Here is a 22,746-nt window from a genome sequence, read left to right on the forward strand (position 1 = left end):
CTCTAGCTAGAACTCCCAGAACTGTGTTAAACAGACATGGTGAAAGCAGGCATCCTTGCCTTATGCCTCCTGATCTTAGAGGAAATATTTCAATCTTTTATCATTGAGGATGATTCACTGTAGGTTTTTAACATATGGCTTTTATTACGTTGAGGTAGTTTCTTTCCATTCCTAGTTTTTGAGTATTTTTATCGTGAGAGAGTGTTGAATTTTGTCAAATGATTTTTCTACATCAATTGAGATGATCATCGTGGATTTTTTTTCCTTCATCCTATAATTATGGTGCACTACATTGATTAATTTTTGTGTGTTGAAACGTGCTTGCATTCCAGGAATGAATTCTGCTGGGTCATTTCATATATTCCTTTTAATATGCTGCTGAATTTGATTTGTTAGTATTTTGTTGAGGATTTTTGCATCAATGTTCATAAAGAACAGTGGTTTGTAGTTTTATTTTGATAGTATCTGTCTGATTTTCTGTTTTGTGGTGTTTTTTTTTGGCCATGCCGTGCCGCATGTGGGATCTGTTCCCCAAACCAGGGATTGAACCCTTGCCCCGTGCAGTGGAAACATGGAGTCTTAACCACTGGACCACCAGGGAAGTCCCAATATCTGTCTGGTTTTTATATTAGATTAACGCTGGCCTCATAGAATTAGTTATGAAGTGTTTCCTGCTCTTTTTAAAGAAAATTTACCAAAAAATTGGTATTAGTCCTTCTTTAAATATACATTTATCAGTGAAGCCATTGAGTTCACGGCTTTTCCTTTGCCATGAAATATTTTGTATTTGGGATTCAATTTTCTTACTAGCTATAAGTATTTTCATTCTATTACTTCATGATTTAGCCTTGGTAGAGTTTGTGTTTCTAGGAATTTGTCCATTTCATCTAGATTATCCAATTGGTTGACATACAGTTGTTCGTAGTACTCTCTTATAATCTGTTTTATTTCTGTAGAATCAGTAGTAATGTCTCTACTTTCATTTTTGATCTTATTTTTCAACTATTTTTAGCCATAGTCTATGTAGCTAAAGGTTTTTCAACTTTGTTGATCTTTTTTTTGTGTGTGTGGTACGCGGGCCTCTCACTGCTGTGGCCCCTCCCATTGCGGAGCACAGGCTCCAGACGTGCAGGCTCAGTGGCCATGGCCCACGGGCCGAGCCGCTCCGCCGCATGTGGGACCCTCCTGGACTGGGGCACGAACCCGTGTCCCCTACATTGGCAGGTGGACTCTCAACCACTGCACCACCAGGGAAGGCCTGTTGATCTTTTTGAAGAACCAATTTTGATATCATTAATTTTCTCTGTTGTTTTTCTATTTGCTGTTTCATTTATCTCTCTTCTAATCTTTATTATTTCCTTAATTCTGCTAGCTTTGAGTTTAGTCAGTTCTTTTTCTTATTCCTTTTGTTGTAAAGCTAGGTTGTTGATTTGACATCTTCCCTGTTTTTTTTTTTTAATGTAAGCATTTAAAGCTATAAATTTCCTCCTTAACTCTGCTTTCCCTATGTTTTTGGTATATGTTGTTTTCATTTACATTCATCTCTAAGTATTTTCTAGCTGTCCTTATGATTTCTTTTTTAACTCCTTTGTTTTCAGAATGTGATGTTTAATTTCCACTATTTTGTGAATTTTTGAGGTTTTCTCTGTTACCAATTTCTAACATCATCTTGTTATGGTCATAGAAGGTACTCTGCATGCTGTTTGTTTTTTAAAATTTCTTGTCTTAATTTGTGGCCTGACATATGGTCTATCTTGAAACATGCCCCATTGCACTTGAAAATGTTTTGCTGTTGTTTTGAGGTAGTGTTCTATATATGTCTGTTAGATCTAGTTTGTTTATTTTGTTGTTTAAATCCTCTATTTCCTTACTTATCATCTGTTTGATTATTCCATTATTGAGTAGTGTATTGAAGTCTCCAACTCTTATTTTAAAACTATTGTTCCCTACATTTCTGTCAGTTTTTGTTTCACATGTGGTGATATTTCAGTAGTATGTAAATGTTTATAATAGTTACATCTTCTTGCTGTATTGTAAATTTTATTAGTGCATAATGTCATTCTTTTTCTCTTGTAACATTTTTGGACTTAAAGTCTATTTTGTCTGATATTAATACAGCCATCCCTGCTCTCTTTTGGTTATTATTTGCATTGATAATCTTTTTCCATCCCTTCACTGTCAACCTAGTCTCTGTTTAGTCTTTGAATCTAAAGTGATTCCCTAGAGACAGCTTAAAGTTGGATAATATGATTTTAGTCATTCTGCCTACTCTGTCATTTCATTGGAGAGTTTGATCCATTTACATTTAAAGTAATTACCAATAAGGAATTACTTCTATCATTTTCCTATTTGTTTTCTATATGCCTTATAGCTTTTCTTGGTCCTCATTTTCTGCATTGTTGTCTTCTTTTGTGTTTAGTCAATTTCTTTTTGTACCAAGATATTTAAATTCCTTTTGCATTTCCTTTTATGTTTATCCTATAGCTATTTTAGTTTTTGGTTACCGTGGGATTTCACTTATTCTAAAATTGTAACAGTCTAATTTGAATTCATACCAGCTTAACTTCAATAATGTACAAACCCTCAGTTCCTTTACAGCTCCATCCCCATTCTTTTGATTGTTGATATCACAACTTTACATCTTTATACATAGTGTGCCCAAACATGAACTGGGATAATTATTTTAAACACATTAGTCTGTTAAATTGTGTAGAAAACAAAATTTGGAATTACAAAAAAAAAGTCACAATAATACTAGCTATTAGAAAAATATTTCTGAATGTAATAGTCTCTTAATGTCAAAAACAATCAATGCAGTTACAAACCATTGCTACAGTAGTACTATTTTATAATTGTCCATGTATTTATCTTCATTGAGAACTGTATTTGTTCATATGGCTTTAGTTACTGTCTAGTGTCCTTTCATTTCATCTTGCAGAACTCCCTTGAGTATTTTTTTCAGGGCAAGTCTAGTGGTAACAAACTTCCTCAACTTTTGTTTATCTGGAATGTCTTAATTTCTCCCTCATTTTTGATAGACAGGTTTGCCAGATACAGGACAGTTTTTTTCCTTTCAGTGCTTTAAATAAGTTATTCCACTGCCTTTTGTTCTCTAAAGTTTCTGATGAGAAATATGCTGATGATGTTATTGAGGATCCCCTATATGTGATGAGTCACTTCTTTCTTGCTGCTTTGAAGATTCTCTCTTTTTCTTTGTGTTTTGAAAATTTGATTATAATGTGTCTTGGTGTGACCTTCTTTGAGTTCCTCTGCCATGAAATTCATTGAGCTTCTTGAATGTTAATATTCATGACTGAAATTTTCAGGAGTTATTTCTCCAGTATTCTCTGTCTCTTTCTCTCAGTTTTCTTTCTGGAACTCTTACAGTGTGCTATTTGTCCATTTGGTTGTGTCCATGTCCACTGGTCCCTGGGACAGTGGGCTCTGTTTACTTGTCTTCAATCTTTCATTTCTCTCCCTCTAATTCAAGGATTTCCATTGTCTTATCTTTAAATTCATTGATTCTTTCTTCTGCTCTTTCATATCTGCCTGTGAATCCATCTGATGAAACTTTCATTTCAGTTACTGCAGTTTTAAGCTTCAGAATTATGTTTTGGTTTCTTTTTAGGTTTTCTCTCTTTATTGGTATTTCCATTTTGGTCATACATTGTTTTCTTGACTTTGTCCACATCTTCCTGTAGTTATTTAAGCATGTCTAACACAGTTGTTTCAATGTCTTTGTCTAGTATATCTGCCATGAGGTCTTTTTCAGGGACAATTTCTGCTGATTTCCTTTAAATGGACCATGTTTCCCTGTTTCTTTGCAAGTCTTGTGATTTTATGTTGAAAACTGGACATTTGAATGTAATAATGTGGTAACTCTGGAAATCAGATTCTCCTTCTTCCCCCTGGTTAACTCTTATTGTTATTGGTTATTTTGATTTTTTAAAAATTATTGTTGTAGGTTGGGTCTGTGCCAAGATGTAAACCTAAGGTCTTTTCAGTGTGCCAGTCTTCTAAATCACCAGGGAGTCATTTCAGCCAGAGGAGAAGGGGCAGCAACAAATGTGGGGAATTGCAACAACAATGGCCGCCCACCTCTGTGATCAAAAGCTCCCCACCTCTGTGATCAAAGGCAGCAACAAAAGATCAGAGCAAGATCCCAATACTTGCAAGACAGGGTGATTTTTACCCACCCTGGCTCCCACAAGCTGTGTACAAGTTGCTCCAGGAACACATGTACAGCTACTACTTGGCTGAGGTGGGGATGGTAGCTGCTGACACCTGAAATGACCAAAATTTACCATAATTTACTGTCCATGTCTTCTTCTAGAAGTTTCAGGACTTTAATAGTGTCCAGAATTCCAAACTATCTTCATCAAACAGATTCTTCCAGTACAATTGTTGTCTAGGTGGGGAGACAGATTCCTTGTGCTTCTGACTCCACCTCTTTCCTAGAATCCTCCCTTAACATTTGCATTTCTTAATACTCATTGAAACTTTAACATATAGACACTCTTTCTTTGTGCTTTAAAAGTTAAGATCCAGATTATTTTTTAAAACAATTTTTATGATGTATTCCAGTGGAATTGTTCAGATGAGCATTTTCAGTTTGTAGGAAGTATTCATAAGAAAGTAAATTATGCACATGGATGTTTAACCATGGAATTATCTGCTTCATAATTTAAATTCTCCAAGAAAAACATATTTTAAAATGCTCTAAGTCAAATGATCTTAATACCTTTCAAAATAGCTGTATAGAAATATAATGTAATATTTGTGTTGAATGCTGAAGATATTATTTACAAATAAAATATTTGTCACTAGATTTTAGGGATCTGAAAACACCTAAAATATAAATGGCAAGCATTCATATTAATATATTTGAAACACTTAAACAACAAGATATAGAAAGGAACATACACGCTCCCAAATACCTAGAGAAAGTAGAATGTTTCCACATCCTGAAATTCATTGAAATATAGCAAGCAATTGATTAGAACTAAAGGAGATGTCTGGGTTCACTACAGAGAAAAATATGGCCCTCTAGGAGAAATTTTGAGTGTTAATATGAGTTAAATAGTATGTAAATTCCTTGAAAATGGAGAAAGAAAAAAGTTTAGAAAAACTAAAAACTCTGGGGAAAAAAACTGCAAGTTGCACTTGCTGCATTAGTTCAGAATCTTACTTGCATTGTAAGGGAATTTCTGGACTGTCTGTATGGTTTGGTGTAACAGAGAACATAAATGATACAGCAAGACCAGTTCATTCCTCTTTATTTGGAAATGTGGCTAGGAACCTTTAATGAGATACATAAAATAAACTTTTTAATTTAGTATTTAAAAATACATAAAAATGAAAGAATAAATTGGCCAAAATGCACAATAGGCAGAAGTGACTGGTAAATGTCTCTTTTCTAAAGTGAAAGGCTTAAGAATCAGAACTCTTTTTTTTTGTTTGTTTTTGGTTTTGGTTTTGGTTTTTTTGCAGTACGCGGGCCTCTCACTGCTGTGGCCTCTCCCGTTGCGGAGCACAGGCTCCGGATGCGCAGACTCAGCAGCCATGGCTCACGGGCCCAGCCGCTCCATGGCATGTGGGATCTTCCCGGACCGGGGCACGAACCCGCGTCCCCTACATCGGCAGGTGGACTCTCAACCACTGCGCCACCAGGGAAGCCCAGAATCAGAACTCTTAATAATCAGATTGTTTAATCTGATTTGCTCTGAATTCTCATTATTGCATCTTGCTGTAAATATAATGTGCTCCCGTGAACTATAAAGAAAAAAATCACTGAGTTGTATCCAGCTTATAGTGACGAGAATTTATGAAGATCATCAGCATGGATTTACATTGTTCATTCTGATGAGAATCCAGGAATACAAGAATAAGTAAAATATTCTAAGAAAGAGGTTGTGCCCTCTACAAGCTTAGGTTAAATCTTGAAAAGTATATACAGAATTATCATTTTTATTATAGTTTTTATTTTTATATGTAATTAATGTCTTTGAGAAGAGAGAATACATTTTTCTCATGTTCAGTTTTGAGGACTTTTTAGATTCCTTGCTTACAAGTGATTTTCCGTACTCTGGTTTTACAGGCTGGGATACAAGTGTGGGACAATACAAAGCTTTAAATTTAAGATAGAATCCAAGCTTTGCATTTATTGGCTGGTTGATCTTATGAGCCTCCATTTATTTATCTATGAAATGTAGAGTACACCCAAACTGGTCAAGTCTAAGTATTCAGTGACACACCATCAAATGGGAATTGAATGGTGGATTTTTTGCACAGGCAAAAAGTTTTACTTGGAGAAGTAAAATGTGCTTTAATTATTCAGCAACACAAGAAGAGAGTCAATAAATTAATGATAAAGGATAACAACTGTAGATTTAGCAAGTGTCCTTTATTGGATCACTTTTTTCTTTCTTTTTAACATTTTTATTGGAGTATAGTTGCGTTACAATGTTGAGTTAGTTTCTGCTGTATAACAAAGTGAATCAGCTATGTGTATACATATATCCCCATATCCCTTCCTTCTTGTGTCTCCCTCCCACCCTCCCTATCCCACCCCTCTAGATGGGCACAAAGGACTGAGCTGATCTCCCTGTGCTATGCAGCTGCGTCCAACTAGCTATCTATTTTACATTTGGTAGTGTATAAATGTCAATGCTACTCTCTTACTTCGTCCCAGCTTACCCTTTCCCTCGTTGTGTCCTCAAGTCCATACTCTACGTCAGCATCTTTATTCCTGCCCTGCCACTAGGTTCTTCACGACCATATATATTTTTTTAGATTCCATATATATGTGTTAGCATACGGTATTTGTTTTTCTCTTTCTGACTTACTTCACTCTGTATGACACACTCTAGGTCCATCCACGTCTCAACAAATGACCCAATTTCGTTCATTTTTTGGCTGAGTAATATTCCACTGTATATGCGTGTCACATCTTCTTTATCCATTCATCTATTGATGGAAACTTAGGTTGATTCCATGTCCTGGCTATTGTAAATAATGCTGCAATGAACAATGTGGTACATGACTTTTTGAATTGTGGTTTTCTCAGGGTATATGCCCAGTACTGGTATTACTGGGTCATAGGGTAGTCCTATTTTTAATTTTTTAAGGAACGTCCAGACTGTTCTCCATAGTGGCTGTATCAATTTACATTTCCACCAACAGTGCAGGAGGATTCCTTTTTCTCCACACCCTCTTCAGCATTTATTATTGGTAGATTTTTTGATGATGGCCATTCTGACCAGTGTGAGTTGATACCTCATTGTAGTATTGATTTGCATCTCTCTAATGATTAGTGATGTTGAGCATCCTTTCATGTTTGTTGGCCATCTGTATATCTTCTTTGGAGAAATGTCTATTTAGGTCTTCTGCCCGTTTTTGGATTGGGTTGTTTGTTTTTTTGAAATTTAGCTGCATGAGCTGCTTGTATATTTTTGGAGATTAATCCTTTGTCAGTTGCTTCATTTACAAATATTTTCTCCCACTCTGGGTTGTCTTTTGTCTTATTTATGGTTTCCTTTGCTGTGCAAAGGCTTTTAAGTTTCATTAGGTCCCATTTGTTTATTTTTGTTTTTATTTCCATTTCTCTAGGAGGTGGGTCAAAAAGGATCTTGCTGTGATTTACATCATAGAGTGTGCTGCCTATGTTTTCCTCTAAGAGATGTATAGTGTCTGGCCTTACATTTAGGTCTTTAATCCATTTTGAGTTTATTTTTTCTGTATGGTGTTAGGAAGTGTTCTAATTTCATTTTTTTACATTTAGCTGTCCAGTTTTCCCAGCACCATTTATTGAAGAGGTTGTCTTTTCTCCACTGTATATTCTTGCCTCCTTTACCAAAGATAAGGTGACCATATGTGTGTGGGTTATCTCTGGGCTTTCTATCCTGTTCCATTGATCTATATTTCCATTTTTTGGCCAGTAGCCTACAATCTTGATTACTGTACCTTTGTAGTATAGTATGAAGTCAGAGAGCCTGATTCCTCAAGCTCCAATTTTCTTTCTCAAGATTGCTTTGGCTATTTGGGGTCTTTTGTGTTTCCATACAAATTGTGAAATTCTTTGTTTTAGTTCTGTGAAAAATGACATTGGTAGTTTGATAGGGATTTCATTCAATCTGTAGATTGCTTTGGGTAGTATAGTCATTTTCAAAATGTTGATTCTTCCAATCCAGGAACATGGTATATCTCTCCATCTGTTTGTATTGTCTTTAATTTCTTTTATCAGTGTCATATAGTTTTCTGCATACACGTCTTTTGTCTCCTTAGGTAGGTTTATTCATAGGAATTTTATTGTTTTTGTTGCAGTGGCAAATGGGAGTGTTTCCTTAATTTCTCTTTCAGATTTTTGCCATTAATGTATAGGAATGCAGGAGATTTCTGTGCATTAATTTTGTATCTTGCTACTTTACCAAATTCACTGATTAGCTCTAGTGGTTTTCTGGTAGCATCCTTAGGATTCTCTGTATATAGTACCATGTTATCTGCAAAGAGTGACAGTTATACTTCTTCTTTTCCAATTTGCATTCCTTTGATTTCTTTTTCTTCTCTGGTTGCTGTGGCTAAAACTTCCAAAACTATTTTAATAATAGTGATGAGAGTGGGCAACCTTGTCTTATTCCTGATCTTAGAGAAAATAATTTTAGTTTTTCTCACTGAGAATGATGTTGTCTGTGGATTTGTCATACATGGCCTTAATTATGTTGAGGTAGGTTCCCTCTATGCCTATTTCTGGAGAGATTTTATCATAAATGGGTGTTGAATTTTGTCAAAAGCTTTTTCTGCATCTATTGAGATTATCATATTGTTTTTTATCCTTCATTTTCTTAATATGGTGTTTCACATTGATTGATTTTTGTATATTGAAGAATCCCTGTACTCCTAGGATAAACCCCACTTGATCATGGTGTATGATCCTTTTAATGTGCTGTTGGATTCTGTCTGCTAGTATTTTGTTGAGGATTTTTACATCTATGTTCATCAGAGATATTGGCCTGTTGTTTTCTTTTTTTGTGACATCTTTATATGGTTTTGGTATCAGGGTGATACCAAACTCTTCAAAACTCTTCTATAATTTGGAAGAGTTTGAGAGGGATAGGTGTTAGCTCTCCTCTAGAAGTTTGATAGAATTCGCTTTTGAAGCCATCTGTTCCTGGACTTCTTGTTGTTGGAAGATTTTTCATCACAGTTTGAATTTCAGTGCTTGTGTTTGGTCTGTTTATATCTTCTATTTCTTCCTGGTCCAGTTTCGGAAGGTTGTGCTTTTCTAAGAATTTGTCCATTTTTTCTAGGCTGTCCATTTTATTGGCATATAGTTGCTTGTAGTAATCTATCATGATCTTTTGTATTTCTGTAGTGTCAGTTGTTCCTTCTCCTTTTTCATTTCTAATTCTGTTGATTTGAGTCTTCTCCCTTTTTTTCTTGATGAGTCTGGCTAATGGTTTATCAATTTTGTTTATCTTCTCCAAGAACCAGCTTTCCGTTTTATTGATCTTTGCTATTGTTTCCTTCATTTCTTTTTTATTTATTTCTGATCTGAACTTTATGTTTTCTTTCCTTCTGCTAACTTTAGGATATTTTTGTTCTTCTTTTTCTAATTGCTTTAGGTGTAAGATTAGATTGTTTATTTGAGATGTTTCCTGTTTCTTGAGGTAGGATTGTATTGCTCTAAACTTCCCTCTTAGAACTGCTTTTGCTGCATCCCATAGGTTTTGAGTTGTCATCTTTTTGTTGTCATTTGTTTCTAAATATTTTTTGATTTCCTCTTTGATTTCATCAGTGAGCTCTTGGTTTTTCAGTATTGTATTGTTTAGCCTCTATGTGTTTGTATTTTTTACAGTATTTTTCCTGTAATTGATATCTAGTCTTACAGCATTGTGTTTGGAAAGGATACTTGATACGATTTCAATTTTCTTAAATTTACCATGGTTTGATTTGTCACCCAAGATATACTCTATCCTGGAGAATGTTCCATGAGCACTTGAGAAGAAAGTGTATTGTTGTTTTTGGATGGAATGTTCTATAAATATCAATTAAGTCCATTTGTTTAATGTGTCATTTAAAGCTTGTGTTTTCTTGTTTATTTTCATTTTGGATGATCTGTCCGTTGGTGAAAGTGTGGTGTTAAAGTCCCCTAGTATGATTGTGTTACTGTCGATTTCCCCTTTTATGGCTGTTAGCATTTGCCTTATGTACTGAGGTGCTCCTATGTTGGGTGCACAAATATTTACAATTGTTATATCTTCTTCTTGGATTGATCCCTTGATCATTATGTGGTGTCCTTCTTTGTCTCTTGTAATAGTCTTTATTTTAAAGTCTATTTTGTCTGATATGAGAATTGCTACTCCAGCTTTCTTTTGATTTCCATTTACATGGAATATCTTTTTCCATCCTCTCATTTTCAGTCTGTATGTGTCCCTAGGTCTGAAGTGAGTCTCTTGTGGATAGCATATGTACAGGTCTTGGTTTTGTATCCATTCTGCCCATCTCTTTCTTTTGGTTGGACCGTTTAATCCATTTACATTTAAGGTAATTATCAATATGTATGTTCCTATTAAAATAAAATAAAAAAGAAGAGAGCAACCAAACCAATAAACAAATCCACCAGTAATAACAAGCTCTAAAAACTAAACTAAGATATACATAAAAATCAGAAACAAATCAGTCACAGACAGCAAACTCCAAGTCTACCGTTGCTCCCAAAGTCCACCGCCTCAATTTTGGGACTATTCATTGTCTATTCAGGTATTCCACAGATGCAGGGTACAGCAAGTTGATTGTGGGATTTAATCTACTGCTCCTGAGGCTGCAAGGAGAAATTTCCATTTCTCTTCTTTGTTTGCACAGCTATTGGTGTTCAGCTTTGGCTTTGGTCCCGCCTCTGAATGTAGGCTGCCCTCAGGCATCTGTTGTCCATCCAGACAGGAGGGGGTAAAGCAGTGGCTGATTAGGTGTCTCTGGCTCACTCAGGCCAGGGGTAGGGTGGGGTACTGAATGCAGCATGAGCCAATGTAGTAGAGGCCAGTGTGGTGTTGCAACAGCCTGAGGCATGCTGTGTGTTCTCCTGGGGAAGTTGTCCCTGGATCACAGGACTCTGGCAGGGGTGAGCTGCACAGGCTCCCAGGGGTGGTGTTGTGTGGATAGTGACCAGTGCTTGCACACAGGATTCTTGGTGGCAGTGGCAGCAGCCTTAGTGTTTCATGCCCATCTCTGGGGTCTGGGCTGGTAGCCGCGGCTTATGTCCATCTCTGAAGCTCCTTCAGATGGTGCTCTGCCTTCTGTGGGCAGACAGGGAAGGAATACCCTCTCCTTGTGCACCCTGAAACCATGGTCTCTTGACTCTTAGGCAGGTCCAGACTTTTTCCTGGACTGCCTGCAGGCTATATGTGGCACACTCACCCCCTCAGGCTGTCTTCACGTAGGCAACCCCAGTTCTCTCCCTGGGATCTGACCTCTGAAGCCTGAGCCTCAGCTCCCAGTACCCACCCACCCCAGCGGCTGAGCAGACAAGCCTCTCAGGCTGGTGAGTTCTGGTCAGCTCTGATCCTCTGCCTAGGAATCTCTCTGCTTTGCCCTCTGCACCCCTGTTGCTACGTTCTCCTCTGTGGCTCCAAAGCTTCCCCACCACCACCCCCCATCTCCACCAGTTAAGGGGCTTCGTAGTGTGTGGAAACTTTTCCTCCTTCACAGCTCCCTCTCAGAGGTGCAGGTCCTGTCCATATTATTTTGTCTCTGTTTTTTCTTTTTTCTTTTGCCCTACCCAGGTACTTGGGGAGTTTCTTGCCTTTTGGGAAGTTGGAGGTCTTCTGCCAGCGTTCAGTAGGTGTTCTGTAGGAGTTGTTCCACATGTAGATGTATTTCTGGGGAGGAAGGTGATCTCCACGTCTTACTCCTCTGCCATACTGAAGGTTCCCCCCGATCAGTTTTTTAGATGATCTTTTGTTTTGCATATTTTTTAAAAATGTCAATTCAAAAACTCTTTATTGACTTCTCATTCTGCATTTGAAATATCTAGGCTTTGTGAGGATTGGAGATAATATATATGATATGTATGATGTATGTTCTGCTCATAAGATTTTTACAATAAAATCTTCTCACAGTGAAGCATTCAAATACAAAAATAGGGGACATATCAATAACAGAAAAAATATTTATAAATATTATTAAGAGGTTAAATAACTAAAATGAGGCTTAGAGTTTTTATAGCCATGGTACAGAGAGGAGTATTTAATTACAAAAGCTTAACTTATGCTCCCTGCCGAAAAAAAAAAACAAAAAAGCTTATAATGTAAAAAAGAATGTTGTTCGTATAGACATTTGGAGAAATTAGCATATTTGTGAGTGAAAAATAATATTCTGATTACTTTTAATCGTCAGAGATTTCATGGGTATTTTATAAAAACCTATTGTTTTAGACTATAGAAGAAAATTTCTGGTAATTATATATCTCTCATATTTTCCATACTAAGTGGATCTTAAAAAAAATCAATTGAACTCCCCTTAGATGAATAATTTCTATGTGATAATAAATATCATATTTTAAATTTAAAAAGTATGATTAGTTTATGAAAATAATTTTGATGGAACATTTCTGTTTTCAAATCAAGGTTTTTAAAAAGAGAGTATATTTCAAGAAGAAGCCATTTAATTTCAAGGGACAACAAGTACTTCTGTGTAAAATCTTGCATCAGTTAAAACTCAATTATTAAATGACCATATTGTTTTTATACATAGTTTATACTCATGTTGGAAAAGAACATAAAAAGAAATATAATAAAGAAATAATTATGAAGATTCAGAGATGATGAGCTGTGATTTTAAAATAGTGTCATCAATACATTGAATAAAAGCCCCACACAAACAACACATAATCATGTGGTTAATTTTTCTTTCTCCTGTTCATCAAAATATATATTCATATGAATTATTTATTATAAAAATATATCCACAAATGTTATTTATATTATAATATATATTTATACAAGGTCTATATTATGATCCATAAAAGTCTCCAAGGTACTTTTAAAAAGGTGAGATCATATTCTTTTGCAACTAATGGAGTCTTGAAACATAGTATAATTTGTACAAAAATAAAAATTTGTATTTTCAAAAATAAATGAAAATACAATTGAACTGAGATGATTATTTACATAAACCGCTTAAGAAAACTTAAAGACACTTTTCATTAATAATGAAACTATCCCTGAAGTCATTCTTATGTATGTAAAGAATAACTGGAGTCAAAGTAGTAAAAAGTTCTACATTAGGGATAAAAAGGTAAAAAATTACTTTTATTTTTTTTCAAGCCTATTGCAAACTTCTGCAGAAAGGAGTCAGAATTCTCTCCCTCAAAACGAAAGCTTTTTTTTTTTTTTGTCTTGTTTTAATTGTTTAGAGAACAAAAGCTGAATCTCAGGTGAGAAACTTCAGGGATTTCATTATGTTTTTAGATTTATCTAAGGAGATTAACAACAAGTGTAATTTCGAATGATCAGTTCTATCCTAGCCAAGCTTTGTGTTTTCCCATAGCTATCTGACATGTTTCACAGTTCTTGACAACCTGAACAGTTCCATTTTAGGTGGATGATACAACAGTTCTACATCGAGGGAGTCCTTATCTCCCTACATTGATTGACAGGAAAAATGCATGGAGACATCTGGGGTTTAAGAGAGTTAAGAAAACATGGCTAAATTTAATTTCACTTTAGACCTTTGCTCAGCATAATTAGTTTGTAAATATGTAATTTATTTTGCTCCAAGGGTTGTAAATATTCTGTAGCCTCTGCTTCTCTTGACAGCCAAAGGGAGTAATTTATAATTCATTATCTGAACAAACTAAACTTATTTTGTTCAACTTCTTTTAATAAAGTTTGATTCCCTTCTTAAAGAGAGAATACAACTTCAGATTTTTCTCTCTAGTAATATCATTTCCATACTTGTAAAAATAATATTTAAAAAGATCCTATTTCCCTTTCATTTGCCAGTTAAAATGTCATTGTTTTTATGCATTTCAGTATTTTGCTGTACTTTTTACATTTATAGCCAGGTGACAAAATGGCCATTTATGAAACTCAGTTATATTTAAATCAAGCAGAAACATTATATTAGTGAGGGAAATTAGCTTTTTTATAGAGCCTGTCCCTGTTGCCATGTCAAAGAAAAATTCATGATTGTTTATAATTTTCAGAATTGCAGTATGGTTTCCAAATCATGCTGACTGAATATAACTATGAAAGACCTTAATGTATGCCGTTTGTCCTTAAAGAACTTTTAATGGTTTGTAATATAGACCTACTTTCAACTAATTTTTGAGTTTGAATTTCTAATAAATTGTAGAGAAAGAACCCATTCCCACACCTTAGTTTGTGGTTCTGTTGTTCTATTGTATGGACACACTTGGGGAAAGAATGTCTTTCATTAACTAACTTCATAATTTGAGGTGCTCTATTATAGAGTACACAGCATTTGAATTTCACTTGGTGGTTTGCTTTCAAGCCCTACCTTGTGTATTCAGAAACCCTATGTTTGGTAATATGCCAGTAAATTGTGGATGATTTCATGTATACATCCTCTCATTAAAGAAAGGCAAGCCAAATTACATACGTAGGCTTTGCCTCCCCTGAATCTTTTCCTTTCCCTCTCTTTAAATTAGTCCCAATTTATGGAGTTGTTTCTATTTCACACAGTAATCTTTATGTTCACACAATGTTAATAAGCCTTATAACACGGGTTATTGTACCAAAACCTTTAGAGTCAGAACTCAAAAAGAGACTGATTTCTTGTATATCATTTTGTAAAACTGGCATTAATAGGCTTATTTCCACACCTCTCCCCTACAATTTGGAAGGTCCTCTATAAGGCCTCCCTCATCCACTTTACATTAAATGTTTTAGCCCAATGTTGTAATAACAGCTTCGTCATCATTTTGCCCTCTTTTCTCCTCTCCTTGACAAACTGCCCTGCTGTGAAACTCAGTCAGTAAAGAGGAGAGTCTTGACACAGAACAGAAAAATAAGAGGAAACATGGGGAAAATCATCTCTGACTTGATCAGAACGCAATTAAAGAAATAGGTTTCCCCTTGGCAGAGGTAGAGGGACACCCATAACTCACAATCCCTATGAAATGTTAGAGAAAGAGGAATGCTGGCAACCCAAGCCAGAAAGAGGTTTGTCTAGAATCACTCAGATAACTCAAGTAAAATATGAAGTTGCTTTGCTTTGTGTTGTGTGTGTTGTTTTAATTGTTTAATCAAAGTAATTTCCTCAATTTTCCCTGATTTGCTCTGCTCTGATACTTTGATAGCTCTATTGCTATGCATTTTTAACCTAAAAAGATGAACAGTCTGATCTCCACACTTCTGATGAAATGAATAATTTTATTTACAATTAAAATTGTGTGCTTTAAATTCTGTTGCTTTTCTTGTTTGATTACATAAAGACAAACAATTGAATCTAAGCATTACTAGTTCCACACAGCTAAGTTACAGTCTATCTCATAATATTAAAATGATGGTAACAGCTGCATCTTTACATCATAGAATATGGAGAGGCATGTCACATACCAAAGTTATCTGTAGCAGTAAAAGCATCTATGGCAAACTCTCATATATTCTTGTAGAGACTCTCTGTATAGATTATCTGTGTAAATGTTAAGATTTATAAGTATCACTAAGACTATTTTGCCTGTAAACATAAAATATTTTTCCATTAAACAGAAAGTTAAAGATGAATAAATTTTAGATGATCCATTATTTTGTATTATTTCACAGTCTGTAGATAATATCCCCACTTGCATAAATAATTGATATACAGGGGTGATTATTTCATGAATCACAATTTTTTATCTATACCTTCTTTAAACTTATTTTTATACTTTGTTTCTATTACATTTAATAAAAGTGTCTTTTTAGAAGTTGAGAGACTACCTCAGTCCTAAGACCTGGTTGAATCTTAGTCAGTGGTGGAATCTGGCCCAGAGCCACACGATTTCTTTCATGAGTCTAAAGTCTGCATCACTAAATGTCTTATTACAAAGGTTATTGCAGTCTGGTTACTTCCTGCTGGAGTCTCTCATATGTCCATGCTACATCAAGTCATTCTTCATTAGGGTAAAGAAGAGGATAATCAGATACAAACTACTCCATGACAGTATTGATTGTCCAACGGCCCAAGCGTTTTTGTTACAAGCCCTGAAGAATAAACACACTTTTATAAGGCATTAATTTCTGCAGCTCTAGCTCACTTTGGCTTTAAATTTGCTATATTTATTAACTGATTAAATGATAAATATGATGAATTTTTAACTCTTGAATTCCTTCGTATGCTGACCTTGAGTGGAAGCTTTCTCTCATAAGGTCAATAGGATTCCAACTTCTTAGCATTTTAGCTGCCTAATTCTTAGTTTGATTCCCTCTCCCTTTCCATAATCTTCATGACCAGTGTCATCTGTCCACTAACGGTCTCTCTATTGTAGTCGTCTTCTTTTTCTTGGGCTAATATTATGTATTTCACTGACTCCAGGACAACTGGGTTTGGCTTTCCTGAAAAAGCTCCCAGGTTGTTAGCTTGTCAGAACTAATTGAATTCAAGTCTTAATTTTCTGATTTACCTTGCAGCTTCTAATCAGTTGTATTTCCCTGCCAATCCATTTTTCCCCAGTTGGCCTCCTTAGCTTTGACACCATGTGTTTTCATCTGAGGCTTGACAAGGCCATGCACTCTCAAAAGCAAGTTCAGTTTTCTTACAAGGTAGAGAAACTGAGAAATGCAAGCATAAATTTCACTAATTGGAAATGTATCCTTTCTAATGATTTTGAAACATCTGTACTGGATTAAATAAGGTCTGGTTGATATCTGAACCATATTTTTGCCATTAATATTTATCTGGTATATATGATAATATTAGGGAAAAGAAGGGAGCACAAGGAAGTATCAAAACAAATTCATTAAGTATATTCATTCAACATAAAATGAAAAATCTTATTTAGTGAATATATATTAATTATCATAAACATGTTAATAAATTATATTGGAATTTTATTGACTGTATATCATCTTCAGTCATTGTTCATGTTAATCAATAGTCCTACAAATGTGATCCTGGTTACTTATGGTTTAATCTTTTATTTTATGATTGATTATGTCTTCTATTATGAATTGATCATCTGACTTTGTTATTTTGTAAGCCAGACATAACTTCCTTTTGATTGTTCATCAAGGCATTGCCATTTCCACTAGTTAATTTTTGCCTTTTTTAGCAAAAACAGTAAGGATAGAAGCAACTATGGATTTTTTTTAGCTCCACCATAGGAATTTGTAAAGATGCAAAATTTTGAAATCTGCAATTGAATTTAAAACTTTCTGGCAAATTAAAGGGGCTGACACTCCCAAGAGATGTTTCTAATAAACTTTTATATCCCTGTACTTTTTCAGATTCTTTCTTCTCCTTTGTGTCATGTTGAATCCAGGCTTGGTATGATATATAATTGAGAAGAAATTCAGAGAGAAAATTCAAGAGATGACAAGCTCCAAGCTAGTGTTAAAAATAATTTGATTTGATTTGAGATTATTGAACAAATGATCCACTATTATAGTAGTCAACTTAGTGACACATCTATGATGTGACTCAAACACCTTATACTGGAGGCCAGACTTCTAGATATTGAATTCTATATCTCCATTAACTTCTGTAGAAATCATCTGTTTTGAGTAGGCAAAGTATTTGAGAATGCATTCTGTAAAGATGCTTTATTTAAATCCTTTTTTAAAAATTGAATATTAAAAAGATGAAAGAAAATATTTTACTTTCTACTTTGTGAGTTGTAAGTATCACAAAAGGTACTACTAATTTTCATCTTTGAAAGTTACTGCATGTGGGTAGAAAGCTAAAATAGAGATGAAGAAGAGGATTGTTCACAAATCATTCACTTCTTATGTGTATTTCTTATTTTTTTCAGGTATTTCATGGAAAGATTTACAGTGATATTGTTCACTCAGCTTTGTAATAGTTTGATTTGTTTTACTTATTAAAATGCATTAATCATAGGCCTATTTTTTTTTTTTTTTTAGCAATTGTTGTTTTGAGCAACCTGGAGCCAAATACAACTTATGAAATCAGAGTTGCAGCTGTAAATGGAAAAGGACAAGGAGATTACAGTAAAATAGAAAATTTCCAAACATTACCAGTTCGTAAGTAATCTTCTCTGTTTTGCTCTTTGTTGCTATGCTCTTCACTTGCAAATTTAAGTGGAATTTTAAAATGCAGGGAGACATTTCAACACTTTGAGGAAGTGAATTATGTCCTTGTTGAAGTGGTTTCTGAAGATGGTGGCATCTCAGATTTATAAAAAGTAACATTGTGCTGGAGCAAGGGAAAAAGAAAAGTGCACTGCAATATATACAGTAAAATTGCTCTCAGGAAATTGTCCAATCAGGAAGGTGTCCTACTTATTCAGTCTGATTAATTAAATTGTAGTGCTCAGACTATATTCTGTGAGAGAGTAGACATGTTTAATGTTCTAGTCTTTTGCTGAAGCATGACCATTGCCTTTATTCCATGAATTACGTAGACCCTAAGTGTGAGGAAAAGGTACTAGTAAATTAATCCATTGCAGTGGTGACTGCAGAAGAATGACTATTGCAGCCTCCTTCTTGTTACTATCCTCTTTTGGAGTGAAGTCAACTGCATTTACATGAAGTTAGACAGACTTAAAACAGTATAGATTTCCTTTATGTTGAATAAATTGTTTAAAAATGTGAGAAAACTTGAGTGTGACTAAACAAACACCATTATATAATCTATACATAACCCTGTCTATCATATACTTGTATTAGGGCAGGCAAATTGGCAGCAATAATTATCTTATCCTAATTTGTGACCAGTACTTTTCTGTTGGTTATCGTAAAATGTCAGATGTGTTCTCTTGTCTCTGTTCCTGATGCCAGTGTCTTTTTCAGTTCCTCTTTATTATTATCACCAGGATGACTGCAAGTACATCTTGACTTAGAATCCTACTTTCAGACTAAAATGGTTCTAGAACAACTTTGCCTTATTTAAATGGAGATCTATCCCTTCACTGCTTGTAGTCCTCAGCAGCACCACTCTTCATAGTTTTTCTCATATTCTCTTATTGAATTATTTTAAGGCATTATTGTACTGTTTTGTGGAGTAGTTTTAATTCATTTATGGAAAATATATTATGTTGCATGTAAATCATGTCATAATACCTTCACACTAATTTAATTAACTTTAATGAACAATCACTGTATAATTTCTCCATTTACCTTACTTCTATATGGTTGTACTATATATACAAGGCTATTTTACTATTTACTTGCATGCCAGCACTCTCAATTGTCATATTTCTTTAATGATTTGCCTTTTCTCAAATAAAATACCCACTTGCTTAAGTTTATCAACACTGTATTGGAAATAAAGGTAATCTGCTGAGAAAAAACCCAGATTCTCTAGTTTGGGAGGCATGCCATCCTCTCCACTATATTCTGTTTAGTTTGTCTGTCTTGGCATTCCACTGAGTAGGCCAGGTACTACAGTTTTCTGGAACCTTGCAAATTAGATCATGTCCACTAAAAGTTTCTTAGTGTTACCTTATCATATCCATATCCATATCTATAGGGAATTGGAGGAAACAGAGGCAAAGCATGCCAGTGCATACCCAAGGACATCACATACGTGACACAGGACAGAGAATTCCCATTCCAAGTTGCCAAGCAGTGATGGCACCCTTCATATAGAAAATTCTTCCACTTCAGTAGATCCCTGTAGATATTACAAATATCTTTATTATAAGACCATCTCCATATGAATAATAACACTAAAAGGAAGTATTTTCATGAAACTAGAATTAAGAAAAAAGAAAAAAGACAGATTTGAAACCCTCCTATGGATTGGGTACTACAAAATTTCTTTATTAAAATCTGCATCTAGCTAAAATCTGTTTATTAAAGCAGATAACTAATTGCTAAGCTATTGTAGTTCCTGGTAGGTATATATTTTATATAGTTTGATGACAATATGTTTATATTCATAAATATTTACAAAATGTTTACAAACTACTTACATTAGAAAAAAGATAGTAGACTATTAATCTAAGAAATAAAGTTGTACACTTGTGTAATGTAATGAGTTCTATTCTCAGAGCATTTGCAATATAAACATTATATTTAGTTCTGAGTTTTCACAATTTTGGCATGATACTTCCAGATTTATGAATGTTTATATTTCTTGGATGGGTAAAAAGAGGATAGAGTTTATATCACAATAAAGGGCAAATAGAAAGTGATAAACCCAGGATAACATCATACATTTTGATTACATGACAGTGTTTTTTTAATTAAAATTCAGTTTCTCTACATATATGAGGTCTGTGCAAATATCAAGAATGTTGTATTGCATATATATAGGTGAACCAAGTCCTCCGTCGATACATGGACAGCCAAGCAGTGGGAAGAGCTTTAAACTCAGTATCACCAAACAAGATGATGGAGGGGCCCCTATTTTGGAATACATTGTGAAATATAGAAGTGTAAGTACCCTGTTTATTATCACTTTGCATAGTGTTTTCAAGATGCATTACATTTGCATTGAATTCATAGATATATCAGAAGTGAATGCATATTAGATAACAACGACAAAGTGCTTTCATAGGCATTCAAATGCTAATTTTCCATTGCTGAAATTCATCATTATATGTTGTAGAATGTTTGCTTGTTTGTTTGTTTTTTGTAAAATCTAAGCGTAGATAATCAAAATAATGCTATGGTTTTCATCTTGTGATTTCTAAACTTAGCAACATTTCAGCAATGAGATATCACTTTCCCTGTTTTCTGACAAGGTTAGCAGGATATTTCACCTTCCACTATGCTTGATTTTGGTACCTTAAGCTAAGCTATCTTCTCAACTTTAGTTACTGTAGGTAGGATAAACAAATCACATCTCAAATTTACTTTATTATTTTTATAAATTATTAAATTATTATTAAATCAAAATACATTTATTATTTAATATGAATTTTACAAAATAAATCACCTTAATCAACATTTTAAAAAGAATGACCACATTTAACTTGAGAAAGAGGGAATAGATTTCTTCAAGTTTAATTAGCACTAATATGGGATTTTGGACAGCTCAAAGCTGCCTTGGGACTTGTCTTCTATGCAGGGGATGAAGGATGTCCTCTAGTTGCAGAGTGATGAAGAAAGTCACCTGATAGATTTTGCCTTCATCTGAAAATGACTTCAAAGTCCACTAGAAGTGATTTCTGTTAACAACTTTGCCATAAGAACCATTGAGTATTTGTGTCTACTATGGAATATGTTAAAAATGAAAGACAATTTTAATTAAACTTTGTAAAGTTTATTTACTAATGATTATGATTATCTCCATAATACTGTGTCAATTCTACTTATTTTAATTTTTTTTCTTTTCCATCCTTTCAAAATTCACTTTAATACATTTAATAAATTCCCTTAAATTTGTTTCCATGACAAAATTATGTGCAGCTATCATTTTTAATTCACATACATCTTTTTGTATTCCAACACCTACTCATTTCTTGCAATTTTTGAAATGTAACACTGAATTTTAAAAATTTTCTGGCTTCCAGTTGGCATGATTACTTTTTTGTGTTTGTTTGTTTTATAGTGTCAATGTAATGGTGGCCTCACAAAACAGATTGAAAAATATTCCTTATTTTTTTTCTCCACATCAGGCAAACCTTGGAAATTTAGGGATCATTTTATTTTTAATTTATTTTTTTTTACCTTCTGTTTTACTAATGTTTATAATTAGGCCCATAATGTCTCAATTTCATGTTTATGTTTACTGAACACTTATTAATACTTTCCAAGTTTATTATATTTTAGAAAATAGTGTAATTTCTCCTTAATAGTACATAGATGAATTTTAACTATTTTCCCACAAATCCACAATTTTCTAAATTATAATGTTGTTGCTTTTAAATTCAAACATCTAAATATTTTCATTTTTTAAAAATAATTTTTATTGGAGTATGGTTGCTTTACAATGTTGTGTTAGCCTCTACTGCACAACAAAATTAATCAGCCATACACATACAGATATCCCCTCCCTTTTGGACTTCTCTTCCATTTAGGTTACCACAGTGTATTAGGTAGAGTTCCCTGTGCTGTACTGTATGTTTCCATCAGTTGTCTATTTTATATGTAGTATCCAAACATCTCAATTCTGAGGGATAGTAAAAAGGAGTCTAATTTTGAGTAGCACACGTCAACAATTAATTTTAGACACCAGTTCAGTCTTTTACATTTCCAACTGATATCCCCTTCCCAGGACCCCTCTTTGTTGCAGGTTTCAAGCTGGGGATGATGAACAGCTGTGTGTGTTTTATGGCTAATCTGCTATGGAGACTTCATGCCTCCCTTCCAAAACAACTCTGAAAGGATCACTTGTCTCTCTATGAATCTGATGTTGTTTCAGTAGTCAAGCCAGGTTTCTTGGCCATTCTTATTTGACCATCTAGAAATTCTTTGGAAGGGAAAGAGTCTCTCTGTAAGGGTCACACACTTAAATCAAATTAGTGTGAATTAAACTGGGAGAAAACAACTTGAATGAAGATTGTGGCCTACAGTTGCACCCAGAAAAATGTATGGTACTAAATCCAGATGAATGGTAAGAATTTGTAGGTAACCTCAATAAAATCCCATGGTGAACCCTGAGATTCAATGACCAGTTGTA

The 22,746-nt window shown here is 34.4% G+C and overlaps 1 protein-coding gene across 1 annotated transcript in view; it reads left to right on the plus strand.

Annotated features, from left to right (window-relative positions):
- Positions 1–22,746, plus strand: part of NCAM2 (neural cell adhesion molecule 2) — a 211,530-nt gene that overhangs the window by 141,343 nt on the left and 47,441 nt on the right. Inside the window, exons 13-14 of the mRNA XM_065875896.1 lie at positions 18,081–18,200; positions 20,436–20,557. Coding sequence (XP_065731968.1) covers positions 18,081–18,200; positions 20,436–20,557 — 242 coding nt within the window. The remainder of the gene's footprint in view (positions 1–18,080; positions 18,201–20,435; positions 20,558–22,746) is intronic.

The sequence above is a fragment of the Phocoena phocoena genome, chromosome 4 (genome assembly GCF_963924675.1).
Source record: "Phocoena phocoena chromosome 4, mPhoPho1.1, whole genome shotgun sequence".
NCBI lineage: Eukaryota > Metazoa > Chordata > Mammalia > Artiodactyla > Phocoenidae > Phocoena > Phocoena phocoena.